The sequence below is a fragment of the Armigeres subalbatus genome, chromosome 2 (genome assembly GCF_024139115.2).
Source record: "Armigeres subalbatus isolate Guangzhou_Male chromosome 2, GZ_Asu_2, whole genome shotgun sequence".
Lineage (NCBI taxonomy): Eukaryota > Metazoa > Arthropoda > Insecta > Diptera > Culicidae > Armigeres > Armigeres subalbatus.
Window position 1 is genome coordinate 102,437,014 of NC_085140.1, and position 21,177 is coordinate 102,458,190.

At 41.0% G+C, this 21,177-nt stretch overlaps 2 protein-coding genes across 2 annotated transcripts in view; both read left to right on the forward strand.

The window, feature by feature from the left end:
* The window catches only part of LOC134215168 (uncharacterized), a 47,291-nt gene extending 41,476 nt beyond the window's left edge, over nucleotides 1-5,815 (forward strand). Inside the window, exon 3 of the mRNA XM_062694410.1 lies at nucleotides 5,656-5,815. Coding sequence (XP_062550394.1) covers nucleotides 5,656-5,815 — 160 coding nt within the window. The remainder of the gene's footprint in view (nucleotides 1-5,655) is intronic.
* The window catches only part of LOC134210545 (serine/threonine-protein phosphatase 4 regulatory subunit 1-like), a 659,316-nt gene that overhangs the window by 415,585 nt on the left and 222,554 nt on the right, over nucleotides 1-21,177 (forward strand). The gene's annotated exons all lie outside the window — the stretch shown is intronic.

Here is a 21,177-nt window from a genome sequence, read left to right on the forward strand (position 1 = left end):
CGCAAATTTTTGATATTGTTGCCTGTTCTTTTATCTCTTATATTAATCAAATCCATATCATGTTGTGTTATTCTGTTCATGGCTTCTCCCCGGGTAGGGGTTTTGAACCATTGGAGGAACCGATCAGAGAATAGTTAGGAGTTAGGGCCGGACTGGAGTCGTCATCTATAGGAACATGCGTGAGCAGTTGGGAGTTAACTACGTTTTCGATCTCGATCAATAGATTTCGTAGAACTTCGTCAGTCAAGGTCTTGGTGAGGCAGACAGCCATTGAATTACTTTTGATGGTTCGTATTAATCGCTCCAACTACCGCCCATGTGCGATGTCAATGGGTGTTTGAACACCCACTCGGTCTCTGCGTTCGTAAACTCTCTCATGATTTCGTCGTGGTTGATTGTTGTCTGTAGACTTTGCAGCGAAGTCGGTACGTCGATCACTGTAGATCTTGCAGGGTTGGCCACGACGAGCAGTGAAATTTTGGATTGCCATGATGCATGAATCGGTGCTGAGCGAGTTAACGACCTCTATATGTATTGGTCCGGTGGTCAAGCATGTCGCCAACATTCTTCAGCTCTTTTCGTTTCAGCAACTTCGATGAGACCGAATAAGTCGATGTCTGAATGGGTGAATGGTCAAGAGAACGCCTCTAGGCGTCCGGGTAGCAGATCGGCCATGATTGGGTTGTTTGGTACTGCTCGCTCGTTTTTGCATCTGTGGCAATTTCAACGTACTTGGTTGTGGCATGTACGCAAGCGAGAGATTTGATATTTCTGGCGTAGCTCATTGATCACTGTTTTGCTGTTCTGGTGGTGGTGTTTAATGTGATAGTAGTGTATAATAAGGGTGGTAAGGTGGTGTTTTCTTGGAAGGATGCTAGGGGTTTCGCATCCTTGGTAGCGAACTGGCACGCAGCGATACGTGTCTCTCTTGGTAACATCGTCTGCTATATTAATTTTGCTTGGTATATATCGCCATTCATGAGGTTCGGTGGACTTTAGGATCTCAGTAATCCAGAAATCGACAAACTGGCTGTAACGCCAGTAGTCGGAGTTGATCCAGCACAAGACGTCTTAGGAATCGGACCAATAGAAACTCTTCATGTTCCGGGTAGACAACGTATCAAGCACCGTTTTCGATAAACGCGTGCCAATGACCACTGCTTGTAGCTTCAACAAGCGACAAGCGAACAGTAGATCTCTCTGTGCTTCATGAACCGTAGAAAGCATGTTGCTGCTCGTCCACATTTACCAGAGTCGAGATAGGTGTGAAGCTGTGTCTGTTCTACATGCGGTAGAACCTTTAGCTACATCCGCCATTTTTAAAACACTTCGTCGTCGATTTCTTCGTCACTTGTGATTCCGGATCGCCAGACTGGAGAGATATTCGATCCGCCATTGGTAGCACCGCAATCGCTGCACTTGGCACGGTGCCCCCGGATCAGAGAATGTGAGCAGTTAGTGGAAGAGAAGAATGCAGCATGGGCGAGATTGCTGCAACACCGCACGAGGGCGAACGAGGCACGATATAAACAGGCGCGGAACAGACAAAACTCGATTTTCCGGAGGAAAAAGCGCCAGCAGGAAGATCGAGACCGTGAAGAGACGGAGCAACTGTACCGCGCTAATAACACACGAAAGTTCTATGAGAAGTTAAACCGTTCACGTAAGGGCCACGTGCCACAGCCTGATATGTGTAAGGACATAAACGGGAACCTTCTAACGAACGAGCGTGAGGTGATCCAAAGGTGGCGGCAGCACTAACTACGAAGAACACCTGAATGGCGATGTGGCAGACGAAAATAGCGGTATGGTGATGGACCTGGGAGAACGTGCGCAGGACATAATTTTACCGGCTCAGAATCTCCAGGAAATCCAGGAGGAGATTGGCCGGCTGAAGAACAACAAAGCCCCTGGGGTTGACCAACTATCAGGAGAGCTATTTAAACACGGTGGTGAGGCACTGGCTAGAGCGTTGCACTGGGTCATTACCAAGATTTGGGAGGAGGAAGTTTTGCCGCAGGAGTGGATGGAAGGTGTCGTGTGTCCCATCTACAAAAAGGGTGATAAGCTGGATTGTAGCAACTACCGTGCAATCACATTGCTGAACGCCGCCTACAAGGTACTCTCCCAAATTTTATGCCGTCGACTAGCACCAACTGCAAGGGAGTTCGTGGGGCAGTACCAGGCGGGTTTTATGGGCAAACGCTCCACCACGGACCAGGTTTTCGCCATTCGCCAAGTACTGCAGAAATGCCGCTAATACAACGTGCCCACACATCATCTATTCATCGACTTCAAAGCCGCATATGATACTATCGATCGGGACCAGCTATGGCAGCTAATGCACGAACACGGTTTTCCGGATAAACTGACACGGTTGATCAAAGCGACGATGGATCGGGTGATGTGCGTAGTTCGAGTTTCAGGGGCATTCTCGAGTCTCTTCGAAACCCGCAGACGGTTACGGCAAGGTGATGACCATCACGTGTGTCTGCTATTCAACATCGCTTTGGAAGGGGTAATAAGAAGAGCAGGGATTAACACGAGTGGTACAATTTTCGATAAGTCCGTCCAGCTATTTGGCTTCGCCGACGACATAGATATTATGGCACGTAACTTTGAGAAGATGGAGGAAGCCTACATCAGACTGAAGAGGGAAGTTAAGCGGATCGGACTAGTCATCAACACGTCGAAGACGAAGTACATGATAGGAAGAGGTCTAAGAGAAGACAATGTGAGCCACCCACCGCGAGTTTGCATCGGTGGTGACGAAATCGAGGTGGTAGAAGAATTTGTGTACTTGGGCTCACTGGTGACTGCCGAAAATGATACCAGCAGAGAAATTCGGAGACGCATAGTGGCTGGAAATCGTACGTACTTTGGACTCCGCAAGACGCTCCGATCGAATAGAGTTCGCCGCCGTACCAAACTGTCTATCTACAAAACGCTTATTAGACCGGTAGTTCTCTACGGACACGAGACGTGGACGATGCTCGTGGAGGACCAACGCGCACTGGGAGTTTTCGAAAGGAAAGTGTTGCGTACCATCTATGGTGGGGTGCAGATGGCGGACGGTACGTGGAGGAGGCGAATGAACCACGAGTTGCATCAGCTGTTGGGAGAACCATCCATCGTTCACACCGCGAAAATCGGACGACTGCGATGGGCCGGGCACGTAGCCAGAATGTCGGACAGTAACCCGGTAAAAATGGTTCTCGATAACAATCCGACGGTCACAAGAAGGCGAGGTGCGCATGCGGGCAAGGTGCATCGATCAGGTGGAAGATGACTTGCGGACCCTCCGTAGACTGCGTGGTTGGCGACGTGTATCCATGGACCGAGCAGAATGGAGAAGACTCTTATATACCGCACAGGCCACTTCGGCCGTAGTCTGAATAAATAATAATAATAAGACATCTTACAGCAGAACTTTCAGATAAACGGCAAAGTGAGCGATAAGTCCAAGCGGGTCGGATATGGTCATCAGAATCCGTAGTAGTTTCCGTTTTTTAGGGCGTCGCCCACCCTCAGGAGTTACTTGCGCAAATCGCAAATCCGCCCTGTGCGTGCACATGCCGAACATCCTTGGCAGAGAACATAGCCGATCGGGACCCTTTAAGAGAACTGAATTCAACAAGGCTCCATAGACCTTGGGCATCCATCCCACACAATGCGTACTTTCCCGGGTTTATTGATATTAGTTACTGTGAAGACGGACAGGAACCAAATGTCGGCGGATTGGATGATGGACCTACTCGCCATATATGCTACTCTATGAACTAATCGGATTTATGATTACAGCTTAATCAGTCTTTGTCTTACATGCGAATATAATTAATATTAGGGATGCTCGATATAAAATGTTGGGTTAAAATTAAAAATACGCTATGTAGCGTAACACACATGATTCATATTTATTTGAAGAAAGCTAATTAGAAGAACGCGTAAATATATATATCAAAAAGTCCAAAATATATTCAGATGTCCAATGCTGGAACTTTTTCCATAAATAAATTCATAAGACTTTTTACAAGTCCTTAATCAACATTTTTCAGCTTTCAATATTTACCAAAAAAGTTCATTGATTTACCTCAAACAATTATTTGACTTAATTAAGGCAGCTTTCCAAATATCTTACTTAAGAATTGCGTCTCCGTAAAGTGTCACACACAACTGAGCCTACCAAACAAATTAAATGTTTAAAATAAGTCAACTTTCTATAAAAGAAAACCCATATTTTTTGGCACCTCTAACTATTTATTACAAAAATCGAAAACAAAAATCAAAATAGTTCTGCCATGTGGCATGAACAATGAGATTAATGCACTCCCAAAATCGGGCAAATATCAGTCCAAAATTAGATTTCATAACTTTTTGCCTCTCTCGTACAATAAAGTTGTACCGAAAGGCTATATGATTACTCCAAAAAAAACAACTTTTGATAGAAGGCCCGGAGATCCATAGTGTTATATACCGATCGACTCAACTCGACGAACCGAGGTGATGTCTGTATGTGTGTATGTGTACAAATTTTGTAGACACACTTTTTGGATCTTAACATTACCCGATTTACTCGCAACAAGTTGTATTCGACGGAGAAAGCGGTCCCATTGCATTTCGGAATTTTTGAAAAATCATTGTTTTTTCCCAAGGGTCCCCATTTTGGTTTTCTACTGTAGAAGCGACAAAACAGTTTTGGGAAGTTAACCTTAAATTAGTAAATTTTTGTTAACGTTAGTGTTATTAGCCACTAAAGAATGTTGACACGAGAGACCAATTGAGCATGTTCCGTTCCGTAATAAAAAAATTAGATGCCTCCGAAAATAGTGTTTTTTTTATAGTCCAGTATCTTTCGATCGGCCGCAAATCTGGCGATGTTGGAATCATTGGCACGGAATTGGTAGCATATTTTCATAAGATTTGGATTTTTGAGATGAGGGCACAAGATTCGCGCACGCCCTGTTTTTTCGACTGTATTTTCGGAAATATTGTAAATTTCGCAATGAAACTCACGCAGCGTAAATAACACATGCTGAAGCCGTGTTACACAAAATTTCGTTATAATCAAGTCAGAATGCGAAATGTTATCAACTTTTGAGAGTGATGCAATTTGATTCCGTACACCCGAACAACAGAGTTTAATGTTCACAAATAAAATATTTTGTACTTTCATGACATTTTATTGCAATTCTATTTATTGTATTTAGCGACCAGCAGCCTAGGCTTTTGGTGGAGTATTCATCTGTAGAAAACGCATTCAAATCTTTGTATTTTTCTGTAAATAATTCATTTGAAGTCAAAATACACAGCAAATAATTTTGAAAATTCAACGACGTGTAAAATTGCAGCTCATCCCATCAAACGAATTAACATTTGATATTCAATTAAATTTGATTGCATTTTACACGCAAGCACCGTTTAAATTTATTTCGATTTAAAAGAATAGTGAGATCGATTGAATGTTATGTTTATTTGCATGCTCCAAATATGTGCATGAAAATACATTTAAAATCACAACATATTTTTATCTGTGTAGGTCTTAGACCTTAGGCCTTTGCATATCGTTTCGATCCATAATCCACATAAAGGCGAACCCGGCACCGTTCATCGTCAGTGCTAAATAATGTCGTTAACAATTTATAATTTGGCTTCTAGGTTGACCAAGAAACACGTGAAAGCCATTATCATAAGTTGCTACAGATCCACCCCAGAGTGTCATCATCCGGGTTCGGTATACGGACCAAAGTACCTTGAAGTTGGTTTGCTCGATCTCTCGGCACCGATTGTCACACACAGCATAGCCATCGCGAACTAATTACGTGCCAGTCACGTTCACTTTTGTGGGTTGCGACGGACAGGAATGCACGTATGAGAAAGGGCGCTCCATCTTTTTTGGGCTTAGTCTACCCAGTCAGTGGGAATGGGATGTTTGCTGTGGAATTTTTATTGCAGTACTCAGTACAGTGATTGAGTTTACTGCCTGACCGACTTTGGAAATCGCTTCGTCATCAATCACTCTCCCGCATGCCAGCCACAAAATCTGGATCTGTTTCTTAAAAATTACCTCAATTTGATTTCCGACTGTCGAAATTCAGATTCGTCGCTTATTCAACCGGGCATGATGACATGCAGTAATACGAAACCTCCGGAATTCAAAAGTGCAGTTAACCTTTTCAGCGATTCAAACGAACTTTTCCCGCAAAACCCCCAAGTTATGCCAATCATATCTGCATATTGTTTTTCCCACATTCGATGCAGATTGCGGATCGGAGGCTGCCTGCTTTTAAGCCAAGGTATTTCCCTACCCAAACGAGTTTCTCTGATGACTGACTGTCGCCGGAGACGACGGCCACGGCGATGCTAAATTGCTGCCGTGTGTAAAACAACGAACAAATGGCACCGAGTGGTCTACAGCGGGCCAACAACAGTCACTCCAGTTCGGATAGGTGCGCGTTACGAATCGCAAGAGATAAAAGATCGGCGAATATTAGCAGGTTTCGTTCCGTCGTCGCCGCTAATTATCGATTTCATCTCATCTCACGCCTATGTAGGTCCTCTGTGCGCTATTTCTTAAGATCTTTGTCTGTTTGTCTTTACACCGCCTGCCTCCACCGCGCCGCATCCGTCGGCATTCGCTCCGTCGTCGACTGCGTGGCTATCTTTCGCATCTTTTGCTAAACTACATCTTAAATCAAATTGCTCCGGCACGACCGGAACCGATGCTGGCCCGCAGCTGCTGGGGACAGGGGGGCAGGCAGGGGCCGGTGGTGGACGCTGCTGGGTCGCGGGAGGACAAGAGGAAACAGCTATTAACGGCACTTTCCGCCGCGCCGGTACAACACCCCACACTGGCGCACTGGGTCATTAGATAGTGGAAGCGTTCGCTACTGGAAAGTAGTTGGACGGTCGATTGGTCAGACGGTTGGTCACGATTAAGATATCTGTCGGTGTGAGTCTTGTCGATGGGTGTTAATTGCAAAAGGTTACGGTGATCATGACAGAGCCAGGCGGGCTGCCACTAGCCGCGCGATATCTCTTGTTGGGTGTTTTGGTGGGGAATTTTCCGTACATGACCTGGAAAAAACGGCTTCGAATTTGAACTATTGAACCGATTCGGATCTGAACGTAAGACGATATGCAGTGAACGAGTCTTAATACAATAGTTTCGTGGACTCGAACATGTTTCAACATTATGCTACGGATACTGACTTTTTGTTTAAACAAATGAATAATTCAATCGAAAATTTTATAAAAATCATACTTGTCATAAAACTATGGACAATTTTCACATTGTTCATGACATTATACCAATGAAATTGCTATATCCTTAAAAAAGTTAAGGAAACAAACCATTTTTAAATAAATAAATAAATGTTGTAGGGAAACTTTCCCGATCTCCATCTCACTGCACATAAATTCATCTCATCGCGAAATAAAGAAATACAAAACCAGTTTTGTCAACATGCGTGCTCACGGTTGAAAAAAAAAATCACAAAAATAAGAAAAATTCAAATTGTCCTCCATTGCCTTGTTTTTGAAGGGATGAATATCGGAACCATGAGCTAAATTCCAGGAGAAGTTCCCCTACCACATTGTTTTCCTTTCTGTGGAAATATTGTCTGGAAAATAATATTTGCGTGGAAAAGTTATTTTCCGAGAAATGTTATTTTCGAAGAAATGATATTTTCGATAAAACATTACCTTCGAGATTTTTTTTTGGGATTTTTTGTAGGGGAAATGATAATTTGAGGGAGATTCATTCATTTCATTTATTTAGCTTACATCTAAACTGATAACACTGAATCAATAATTTGACACAAGTTATACTGATGGCCGTATACTGTTCGAGGCTGTATCTCTCCATTCTTAGACGCTCGCCAAGTCATTCGATGCCTGGTCTGCCCACCTCGCTCGCTGCGCTCCACACCCTCTTGTGTCCACCGGATCGGAAGCGGACACCACATTTGCAGGATTGCTGTCCGGCATTCTTGTAACATGCCCTGCCTATCTTACCCTTTCGGCTTCAACTACCTTCTGGATGCTGGGTTTGCCGTAAAGCAGGGTGAACTCGTGGTTCATTCTTCGCCGCCACACTCCGTCTTTTTGTACACCGTAAAAGATGACCCGTCATGTCCGTAGAGGACTACCGATCTTATGAACGTTTTGTACATGACCAATTTGGTTCGGGTGTAGGCCCGACTTCCACAGACGATGCTCCTTCGTATTTCTCAACTAGCATAATGATCAGCCGTTAGCAAAGATCCAAGGTAGACGAATTCATCGACCACCTCGAAGTTATCCCTACGATCGGCTCCGTCCAATCGGCATGTACTTTGTCTTCGATGCATTCATCGCCCGTTCAACTTTTGTTGCTTCACGTTTTAGGCGGGTGTACAGTTCTGCTACCTTTGCAAATGTTCGACTGATAATGTCCATGTAATCCTAAAACAAATAAATTGACTGGATCTGTTGAAAATCGTACCCCGGCTGTTACACCCGGCCCTCCACATTACAGTTTCTAGCGCAATGTTGAACAACAGGCACGAAAGTTCATCACCTTGTCTTAGTCCCCGGCACGATTTGAACGATCTGAAGTGTTCGTCCAGTTTTGCACATCATCCACCGTTGCTTTGATCAGTCTGGAAAGCTGTTCTCGTCCATAATTTTCCATAGCTCTACGCGGTCTATACTGTCGTATGCCGCCTTGAAATCAACGAACAGATGCACTATGGGGAATCAGGTGGCCGAAAATAAAAAAATCGACTTTCTCTGATTCGTAATTCAAGTTGACCTACTAAATGCTAATGCTTTGGAGCATTAAACCCCAGCATATCAGCACTCTAAGCCATATGGTTATCAAGATATAGGCATTAGAGCCAGACACTTTTTAGTTCTTGAAAAATCAATGCATTATTCAACTGTCAATATCTTCGGCTACAGTAGCTCTTTTCCAACTTTCTAAAAAGTTTCTGAAAGCTTGTTTCATGGACTTGCGAAGAACGGGTTAGTTATGGGAAAATAGGTAGTGAAACATACGATAAGTTTCATACAAAAAAAATTTCTCAAAGTTTCGCTTAGCGACTACCACTACGACTTTCTTTGGACCTCCCAGAAGGCATTAAAACAAATTCCAGCTGCTTATGGCTGCAAATCTGCGATTCCGATCACTTTTTCGAAAAAAGTCATTAATTTTGAAACATTAAATGTAATTATTCTCATAATACACGGCAGACTGTGATGGGCTGGATACAAATCCCATGCGTATGACAAAAGAGCATCAAGAACAGTTAAAATAGAGATAGTAGATAACACGAAAAGTGTCGTAGGCTTCGTGGTAGGCCGTGTACACGATAGCTTATGTGTATATGATACTCCATTTGGCGTAGGCTCACCAAGAGGAGGCAACTCATTATCTATCAAGTATCAAGCAAATAAATATGAAAAAAAAAAACAATATACTCTTGAGGGTTACGAAAATACTCTAGGCTTTATTTAAAATTTTAATATTAATTAAAATCCAATATGTGAATACAAGAAGCAAAAATGTCTGTACCTAAGGACATCTTTCGATAATTATTGGTATGTACCTAGGTGAAATAAATAAACAGAACATTTATGAATGTCTATCTGAGTGCATAGTGAGCTGTGATTGCGAAGGTAGATCGTGTGAAGTGTTTGTACTTATTATTTGGTGAATCATGAATTATAGGCAACTCATTGAAGTATTTAGAGCTCACGAGGGACGTCAGGTAGATCGCGTCGAAAAAGCTTTGGAATATATCTGCCAAAGCTTCGCTGTGGATAAACAAAAAAAGAGTCAACTCCATACAAAATTGAAATTATGCTAGAGTTTGTGAAGGAATCGAAGCAAGTTGTGATCGATTGCAAAAACACCATAGAGAGAGAACTAAGTTAATTAGTTCCAGTTAAGATCGATTTGGAGCAGGAGAAATATGTTTTGGTTGACTTCGATTTTGTCATGAGCATGGTGGATGGTAAAGTTCTAAATTACATAACTGGTACGTCATCTATGCAAAATTGCCCAATTTGTAAAGCCACTCCAAATGTAATGACAAGCCTAGAGGTATTATTTTTTAAAGAATTACTTGTACATTTTAAAAACTGTTTTGTTTTTCAAATATTCTAGGAGTTTGAAAAAGGATATACACCAGAGATAGGGACACTTATTTATGGAATATCTCCATTACATGCATGGATGCGATTTTTCGAGTGCCTTCTTCACATATCTTACCGAATGGATTTTAAAAAGTGGCAGGTATCAAAGATATTAAAGGAAGCGTACTTGAAGAGAAAACAACTTATACAGAAAAGGCTTTATGATATCTTTGGTGTGAGAGTCGACCAGCCAAGGCAAGGTGGAGCAGGATCAAGTAACATTTGTCGACGAGCGTTTTCGAATCCAAATCTGTTAAGTGAAGCATTAAATGTCAACGAAGAGCTAATTCACCGGTTCTGGAACATTCTGATCGCGATAAACTGCCAAGAGCCAATCAATCCTGAAAAGCTAGACAGTTATTGTAAAGCAACCTACCGGTTATATTTGCAGCTGTATGATTGGTATAAAATTCCTGCTACGGTGCATAAAGTCCTTGCCCATGCTGGGGATATAATTATTCATTCACCAGCACCACTTGGAATGTTGGCTGAAGAAGCAGCTGAGTGTCAACACAAGCACTTAAAAAAAGTCGGACTCATCATGCCAAGAAAGCCTCAAGAGAAGAAAATTTACATGACGTTTTCATTCGTGCTATGAACTCGTCGGATCGTTTGATAAGCTCCCTCAACTTAGGTAAGCGACTTCAAAATAAATCTAATCTGGAATATCCAGAAGATGTTTAAAGTTTTTAGTGACTGAAACTTCTTGCAATACAACAGATTCGAGTACAGAAAAATATACCATAGCAGATATTTTAATCGATCTTGAAGAAATAAATGATGATTTTGTTGAGGATGTTCATGTACATAATGAATAAATAAATGTTGTTGCAGTATACTTATATATCTTGAAGCTTTTATTGCATGGAGTTCGTTTAGCTTTAATAGAGCTTTATATTGTATTCCCTTTACTTGTTTTACGGGTTAAGAGCCTGAACCAATCTGAAAAATCCTACAAAGACAACCTGTTACGTATGTAGATGCAATATGACCTGTATTTGACGGAGTCCTTGTGCAACTTAGAACATCTGTACAACTCAATTCACATAAAAACAGTATACAATTTTCTAGTTTGAACTCTACAGGTCTGCGCTGCAATAAAATACACATCTATAGACTGCTGTGTACATGAGACATTCGTAGATAAAAGGGATATATTCCATAGAGATCAAAGGTCTGTATTCCAGGGAGTTTGGAGACCTTAGAAGTAATAACGACCTGCAAAACAAGTATTTCACATCTTTTAGACAATAATCTACGATATAAGTGTGAAATATTGCAGAAATGAAATGAAAATATTTTCGGCCACCTACTTGTATGGAGCCGCCCCATAGTGAGATGGTGCGTTGGGACCTGGTATTCACGGCATTTTTGAAGGATTTGCCGTACAGTAAAGATCTGGTCCGTTGTCGAGCGGCCCTCAACGAAGCCGGCTTGATAACTTCCCACGAACTCATTCACTAATGGTGACAGACGACGGAAAATGATCTGGGATATCACTTTGTAGGCGGCATTAAGGATGGTGATTGCTCGAAAGTTCTCACACTCCAGCTTGTCGCCTTTCTTGTAGATGGGGCATATAATCCCTTCTTTCCACTCTTCCGGTAGCTGTTCAGTTTCCCAAATTCTGACTATCAGTTTGTGCAGGCAAGTGGACAGCTTTTCCGGGCCTTACCAGCTGCTTTATTGGTCTTTAGCTGTTGAATGGCATCCTTAACTTCCCTCAAGGTGGGGGCTGGTTGGCTTCCATCGTCCGCTGAACTGACGTAGTCATCTCCTCCGCTGCCTTGACTTTCACTGCCTGTACTCTCAGCGCCATTCAAATGTTCCTCGTAGTGCTGCTCCCACCTTTCGATCACCACACGTTCGTCCGTCAAGATGCTCCCATCCTTATCCCGGCACATCCCTCGCGGCACGAAGCCTTTGCGGGATGCGTTGAGCTTCTGATAGAACTTGCGTGTTTCTTGAGAACGGTGTTTCTTCTCTTGAAAAATACGGGTCTGCTGTCTCCACGTTCTGCCGGATACCTTGCTGCAGCGCGACCGCCCGCGCTGCGTCCATCTTCTCCAGAATCTGTTTGCACTCTTCGTCAAACAAATCGTTCTGTCGTCTTCGTCCCACATACCCCACGTTGTTCTCCACTGCGTCGGTAATGACTGCTTTAACTGTATTCCAGCAGTCCTCAAGAGGGGCCCAATCGAACTCACCCTAATCCCGCAACGCTGCCTCGAGATGCATACCTTGTCCCAAGCCGTTAAGCAACTTTAAGACTTCATTCACATTTCAGAAATGCATCCTTATCGTACAAATATCATAATTCTAATCAAAATTTCCATTCTTTCTTTTTTCAGGTAAGTGATCAATTCAGCACTCTAATGATATTGGATGCAATCTATAGGTAAATTTATTGACAGGCTGACAGATAAACATACAAACAAGATAACAAACCCTAGATAAAAAGACACTATGGGTCTCCGGGCCTACTATAAAAAGTTTATTTTTAGAGCGATCATATAGCCTTTATTTACGTATACCTACCTAGTATACGAGAAAGGCAAAATGGTTGAATGATGTGGCCAAACAAATGATCTTGCAAGTTCGGTGCATCCGGTAGGCATATGGATATTTGCCGTAGAAGGCACTCCGTACTTGAAATGACATATGTGGTGAGGTCGATAGTTTCCCGAAAGCTCGAATCTTAGAATTGTGGGAAATTGCACGCCTCCGTAATCCATATACCAGTCCTACCGATGATTTTAAACGATGATTAAATCCATCTTTCTGTGCAGCTGGCAGTCCTTGATAGAAAACACATCCCCATTAGATAAAAATATGGGAGAAATTACTGCATGGGTGAGCTTCCTGAAATTTACCGAAACGTACCTACAATGTTGTAGTTCTTGTTGGATATTTCATTAACTTTTTTGGTCCATTTGAGATACGAATCCATAATGAGTCACATGTTTCTAGCTTCGCTTGGCAAGGCAATAATTCCACCACAAAAGCGTATATTATGTTACCGTAAAAACTTTTATGGGGCTTTTGTTCTTGGCAAAAGTTAATCGTATTTTACAGACAGACAGACAGACAGACATGCGTTGTTTTGTATTCGCAGCCAGAATTAAGGCTCTGATCAGAATCCTGTTATGCTTCTTAACAGAATAGTTTTAGGCTTCCGTACAGAATCTTTCTGGAATGTCATTTAAACTTCCGAATGAACTCTTTTTGGAATAGCGAACTAGCTAAACGAACTCTAAATAGAGTAGGGGTACCATTCGTCACCATACGTAAGAACAACATTTTTTTAATATAAATAAAAAGCATATGGATGGTGTTGATATGTAAAACGGAAGGTTTTTCTTCCTACTTCTTAGAAAAAATGTGGAAACTGCATCAAAATTCGCGATAGTTCCCAAAATAGCTTAATCCATGATAGGAACGTATGTACCAGCACAATTCATAATTTTGGTTCCTATTCAGTGTTGGTAAAATCGTTTCATTTTCAGCCTCATGAAGCATTCTTCCATGAGAAATCTCATAAACGAGATGAGAAAGCTGAACTCACGATTGAATCTTAACCTCTGACTCATAATGAGCATTTGAAACCATCAAGCCTCACGATTGTCACAAACGATCCTAAGTTAATATTTTTTCACGTTGCCTCACGCAGAGCGTTAATGAATAAAGATTCCAATGAATGATTAAATTTGTTATGATTAAATCATTCAACTCTATGATTAAAGATTATGAATAATGATTTGTTAGTTTTTGACGATGATTAACGATTATGATTAACGATTGAATTATGATTAATGAATAAAACGTTTGGAGTGTGATTAACGATTACCAATCATGATTAAATGTTGACACAATATGTGTATGATTAATGATTAACGATCGATATAAAACATTCACAACAAACGTCAAACGGATTTTTTTGCCCATACAATGTACGGTGTGCAGGGCGTCGGAAAAAGTCTGCTCTCCTTATTGTTCTTTCGGGGGCATTAAAACGGAGTTTCGCCAAGAGATAAGGACAGTCGATGTTGTTCTGCAGAAGATCGAATACGAAGAGCCTCTGAAGAAGCATTCTCCTACTCCTCAATGTAGGAAGACTCACGAGTTCACAGCGGTGCTCATATGGAGGCAGCTCACGTCTATTACGCCAGGGAAGCCTTCGTAGTGCAAATCTGATGAAAGCTTTCTGAACATGTTCGATTCTAGCTATTTGCGTTGCGTGATACGGTGCCCATACGATTACGCCATACTCCAGAATACTGCGAACCAGCGATGCATACAACGTCCTGAGGCAGTAAATATCGCTGAAATCTCGGGTGTTGCGCTTCATAAGTCCCAATATGGCAAAAGCTTTAGCTGTTGTGGTTGAGATGTGCTAAAACGAAGTTTACTGTCCAGTGAAACACCTAGATCTTTGACGAGCGAGACTCGATTCAAAGTTAGGTGCATAGTGTATTCGAAAATTATTGGAGAGCGCAGACGTGTGAACGTGATAATGTTACATTTGTTTACATTCGCCATCATTCCATTTCTGTCACTCGTACTTGACTCGACGAGACACTGAAGACGGCCTTACTGTTGAGGTCGAAATACGTATCTGTCAAGATACAATTAAGTGGTGGAATTCAATGGGATTGTACAAACTCGTCTTATGACAAGTGAAAACATTCCACTAAAAAGCTCAAAATAATTTTCTTAACAAATCATTTTAGCCGATCATCGCCAGCGCCTCAGTGACGATCGTATTCAAGAGCTGATGGTGCTGAAGTTGAATCCAGACTTACTACCGGAAATAACCGTCTAAGACGAATTAAGTACTGTCCATTTAATTCCACCAGTTAATTTTCGTTATCTTTGCAGATACGTATTTCGACCACAACTGTGTGGTCGTCTTCAGTGTCTCGTACTTGACTCGACTACTGAAAAGAGTTAAACAGATGAATGCAGAAATGGACAATTGATGTTCCTGGAAGCGCTATTGATTATTACTTTTATTTTAGTTTTACGGGTTTGCGGAATTTATTTCGAATAATAAATGCAGCAGTTTAGAGCTATAAAAGTACACAATGAAATTATTTTGTGGTAAAGGATTGCTTGATCTTTATTTCTTCATGTTTCATATTGAGAAAATATTTACGTAAATAGTTTAAGGTGGGAGGGGTCGTATGGTGAATGTCAACGGTGAACCGCGGTTCATACAAATTTTTGAAAATTTATATGAGCAGTTGTCTACGGTGTGGCTGGGGTATCTAAAACTGACCATAACCTGCCCACGTGGTATATGGACAGGTCCTTGTTTGATTTCTTGGCTATCTAGAATTGAGGATCTGGTATTCATAAAGCGTAACAATAGTGCTGCCCAATAAGCTGCTTGAAGTAGCTCGAGGTTGTTCCCGTCCTGCTCGTTCTTTTTCTCAACAAATGGACATGAGGGATGGGAATAACATTGAGCTACTTCAAGCTGCTAATTGGATAGAAATAATTTCGCCTATATTGTTCAATTTAGTGTTAAATATTGAATACTCTAAATGTTCTAATACCAACCTCAAAAAACGGGGACTTTTTTCAAGCATGTCAGCCGTTTTGTGTCAACTGCATAATTGGGGTATGAGATAAAGTTTTTTGCTGATTGGAATATGGGCCATTTACGTTATTAGGAAATCATGCAGGTGCCCGAAAGAGTAAACGCGACGTGCGAAGCGACTCTACGTGACTAGAGAAAAACAATTATCAATGTACTGTCAAATTGCACTGTTGCGGCGCGTTGCATCGCGCCGTCGCGTTTACTCTGGCTTCACCCTTAAGATATTCTACAGGTAGAGGAAAGTTAACTCGGTTGAATGAATGCACCCAATTCACGAAAATCTACTCGTAGAAAAAATAAAGTTAAGTTAAAAAATAAAGTTAACTTTGACTTAAACATTGTTGCAAATAAATTTCTCTATATAAGCCCAATTTTCCATAAAAAAATCATTTTTTGCCTTTCTCGTACAATTAAGTTGTACCGAAAGGCTATCATTTCACTCCGAAAACGAACTTTTTATAGAAGCCTCTAAGACCCCTAGTGTTATATACCAATCGACTCAGCTCGACGAGCTGAGCACATGTCTGTCTGTCCGTGTGTATGTATGTGTGTATGTGTGTGTGTATGTGTGTGTATGTGTGTGTGTATGTGTGTGTGTATGTGTGTGCACAAAAGCTATAAAAAACATTAGACAACTTTTCGTATAGTAATCCTTAACCGATTTTCTCGCAACAAGTTTCATTCGACAGGGGACAAAGCCTTGTTGATCACTTGATTAAATATTATAAAGATTGGTCATTGCGTTCAAAAGTTATGAAGAAAATGTTACATCGGACCATATAAACCCCATATAAGGTTGGTGTCTTAACTAAATTCGAGAAAGGCACCACCAACGCTAGGTGGATTAATCTGGGTTTTTTTAAATTGGGTCTTCTATGTGTGTATGTGTGTGGAGGGGAGAGCTTGGTATATATATAAATTATGGCACCCTTTGCATTCAACGAAGAAATTGGTGCAATAGCTTTTAAAAATTGGCCTGTACGACCATTGCGTGAACAAACTCTAATGTCATGGTTATACTTAGCCTATTTGTAGCAGTTGGATTCGGTATGCGAGCGTTATCCGGCAACTAGAATCACGCACAACATCCTCCGATTGTCTAACAGAAAAGGGTTCCATCGACGAAACCCTGAACAACATCCAGTCGGATCAACACCGTCTATGGTGGAATGTCCCTTCCATTAATTCGCAGATCGTTTCGACTGTCGTACATTATCCAAATGAACATAGAACTTGAATTTGAGAAAAGGCAAACTAATTCTATTTTGTTGTTACCCTCTAAAGGATTACGTTTGGAAACCCCAAAGGTATTCGTTCTTAAGTCTAAGAGTCCTTTCTTTTTTTTGTTCGAAATGAACTACTGCTTCCATTTCATTGAACTTTTGTACCTAGTATATGTATCCGTGTCATTTGTTTAGTGCACTATTCTATTGAGAAGAAATGAAGTAAGGTACCCCGGGGCAAGTGAAAATACGTGGTAAGTGGGTACTATGGCTGCCGATGAATCGATGAACGTTTTCAATGGTAATAATGTTCTAGAAAGATGAAGCAGAACAACTATCAAAGAATTCACCCGACACAAAAATATTTGAAATCAAAACCACCTGAGGAACCATACTAATGCTATTGGTTGATCATAAATTTAAACTACCGGGAAAAGCTATTACTTTTATTTTATTTTAATGTACTTTCAACAAGATAGTCGTTTCTAAATTTATCATTGATGTAGAAAGTAAATATTTTGAGCAATTAAATAATTGTGTGACATTGAAAACAATTCAAAAGTTTTAATTAAAGTCAAAATCTGCAACTTTCACTTACCCTTGAGTTTCAACATTATTAGTCATCTTCTTCTTATTGGCATTTCATCCCCACACTGGGACAGAGCCGCCTCGCAGCTTAGTGTTCATTAAGCACTTCCACAGTTATTAACTGCGAGGTTTCTAAGCCATGTTACCATTTTTGCATTCGTATATCATGAGGCTAACACGATGATACTTTTATGCCCAGGGAAGTCGAGACAATTTCCAATCCGAAAATTGCCTAGACCGGCACCGGGAAACGAAACACGGCCACCCTCAGCATGGTCTTGCTTTGTAGCCACGCGTCTTACCGCACGGCTAAGGAGCAATAAGGAGTTTCAACATACATGGGGCAATTGGGACATATCTAAACAATATTTTCGATAGAGCCATTCAAATTGTTTTAATATTGTTGTCTAGTGAAAATAACTTCGACATTCATATATCATATGAATCTGTATCAGATGCAGTTTGATATAATTGGTTTGTTGTCTCTCGCTTAAAAAGAGCAGTAGCTATAGTTATGCGATATTTTTTCGTTTAAAGTGCAAATAATCGTTTTTTTAAGGTCCCACTGGCCCCGAGGTACCTTAGTCGTTTTTATTCAGATATTTCTCATACTAAATGTGAGGCCTCTGCAGATTGAGATACCGCTATTTATACCCTTCGAGAAATGGCTTTTACCAACTCTCAAAGGCGCGCCCCTTAATCAGATTCGGCCTAAACAGTAAGTGGGAAAATACTGATTTTGACCATGTATCGGTACTGAAGTTCAAACATATTTTTGCTTCTTCTTATGAGCTCCGAATTTGTTTTTGTACAGAGATCTGATTTCATTGCGTTTGACATTTCGGAATTTTACCTTTACACAGAGCTCTAATCAGTCAGAGAGTTCAGCAGATCCACCAAATTCGTATCCGCTTGTTTCCTAATTAATCGGCGCTCTGCAGCTTGGAGTTTCATCTCATCGGCTTTGAAATCAGCCTAAGATTGAGTTACGTTTTTATAATTTACTGCATTGACTCCATCCAAAAGGTGCAAAGGTGGGTCATCTAAAGCAAATTATAGTCGCTCCAATTCTTTTCCGACCATTACTCATAACTATCAACACGAATAGTAAGAACTAGAGCTCAGTGTGGTAGATCTAACTCCGTAATGCACCACGAAATGGTGTCTACCCAGCAGGCACAGGGTTAGCTAATTGTTTCACCTCCCTATACCATTCATACCTTCGGCACGGGTCGCCTGGTACCTTGGGATCCGGGGTTAAAGACGTCATATTATTGTCAGCTTCAGTGTTATACCGAGCCTGGCGATATGACCGGATTTACCATATCCCAGCGTAATGGGTCGTCCTTCCTTTGTTTTGGGCTTACGAACGGAATTCTACTGGGCTTTTGGGCTTAGTTTGTATTGATTTGTCCAGTATTTTTTGCCCTTCGCGTATACTAAGTATACGTAAAGGCTATATATAGGATCACTCCAAAACCGAACTTTGTATGTGTGTGTTCAAAAAATGTGAGACGCACTTTTTTGTACTTAGCCTTATCCGATTTTCTTGCTACAGGTTTCTCTATTGAAAATTGGCAAAATCGGCCATTGCGTTCCGGAGTTAATAAAAAAAACTTTTTTTTAAAATTTTTCCCATGTTTCAAAACCGATTTTTTTTTCAAAAACTGCCTCAATGCATTCAAATGAACGCAAATAAATGTGAATTGATAGAAATAACTGAATTTATCCCTAAAGTGCATTTTTAACATCTCTTATGTGCTTTTCTTGTTACTCTTATGTGTTTTTTTTTATTTTTTAATACACGAGATAGGCACGAGGTGGGTTATTCTGTTTTTTTTTTTTGGATGGCTATGTACTTGTTGAAGAAGATGTTAATTTAGAAGCTACGCAAGTAATATAACGCTATATTCGTAAGCCCAGAGGCACTTATAAGTAGAGGTGTGCGCAGACGCGCCACGCCGACACCACCGATAGTTTTTGGCACGTCGCCGCCGCCGACATTTTTGTATCGGCGCGCCGCCGTTTAAAATTAGTTACGTCGGAGGTTTGTAATTTTCCACGCCACGATTCAAAATTGAAGAAGTCTAGCAACCCTATAACTAGAGACCGGCGGAGTGAATAACTGTCAAAATGGCAAAAATGCATGAAATCGCTAAAATATTATTGGCATCACTTGAACTTTTTGCTTGGCTCTTATGGATGATAGTAGAATTGGAACCGCTTTTGACGGTTCGATTTGAAACAAGATATCGTCTTCGCCGATCTTTTATTGTAGTATTTCTAAAGAAGTCCGCAGAATTTTCCGAGAAAATCCCGACGATTCAACAAATTTTCCGTACATTTTTCCAATTGATCCTGGAAACATCACGTAAAATTCCATACAATTTCACGTTAACATTTCGAAAATCTCTCCGTGAAAACTTAGAAACACTTCTAGAGTTAATTTCGAAGAATTTCCCGTTGAAATCCAAACAAAATCTTGTTGAAATCTTGTTGTTGTTCTACCAAAAAAATCTTGTTGGAAACCTTGTTGAATTTTTGAACGGAGAATAGTCGTTTGGCAGAAAGCCATTTTGCCGAATACCGAATTTATAGCTCACAACATTGTTTGTTAGAAAAGCCGAAATTTGTTTGGCCTTATATGTTGTTTGACCAATCTAGACCCATCTAGTCTAAAACTATTAAACCGAAAATTCCATTTGGTCGAACAGTAACTTTGGCTAAAAAATTATTATATCTATTAAATAAATTTGTACAAATATCTTTTTATAAGGTTTACTCAGAATTGGGAGATTTGAAAGAAGAGTTTCTTTTCTGTACTTACTTGATTCTTGATACTTGATGGGCTACAGCTTCTCGATGAGCCTACGACGAATGGAGTATCCTTCTCCATTAGACTCGATCCTGGGCTAATCGCTTCCAGTCGCCCTGAACGTCGAGTGCCCTCAGGTCCTCTTCAACTGCAAAAAGTCATCGTGTACGCGGCCTTCCACGAAGTCTGCGGCCCCTTCGGGGTTCTCCACCAAATTTTATTTTTGCTTGACGTTTTTCCGGTATACGAACAGCGTGTCCAGCCCACCGTAGTCTGCCGTGTTGTATAAGCTTAACAATATCATCTAGCTATTTAACAATGATTTCATTTTTTTGTTTTGCTTTTTTCGTGTGTCGTACTGTAGAATTCGGCTTATTGTGTACTTCTTTTTATTTTAGATCGCACTACATTTGTTTAGCTAAAATACCACTAATCATCTGCAGCTCTACAAAGCAATTTTTTGCAATGTATGACAGGGTACTGGCTCTGCTTTTTCGGAGACATGTTATGTTATCGTTCGGGTTCAGAAACAATAGTAGTAGTGGGATGTCAAATGCGGTCCAAATAGAGTCATGCCTCTGTGAGACCTCAGGAAGGGCATCAGGAGGTGCTTCCAAGCCAAGAGCTTTTTAACGAAATTACGCATATTTTTCCACCATACTCAGGAACCATCAATCACAATATGGCAAAGTTAGACTCATGCCCCGACAACTGCTTAGTTAGTGTGCATTCTGATCTAATTTTTGTCATCCAGAACGACACTTTTTGGCTCC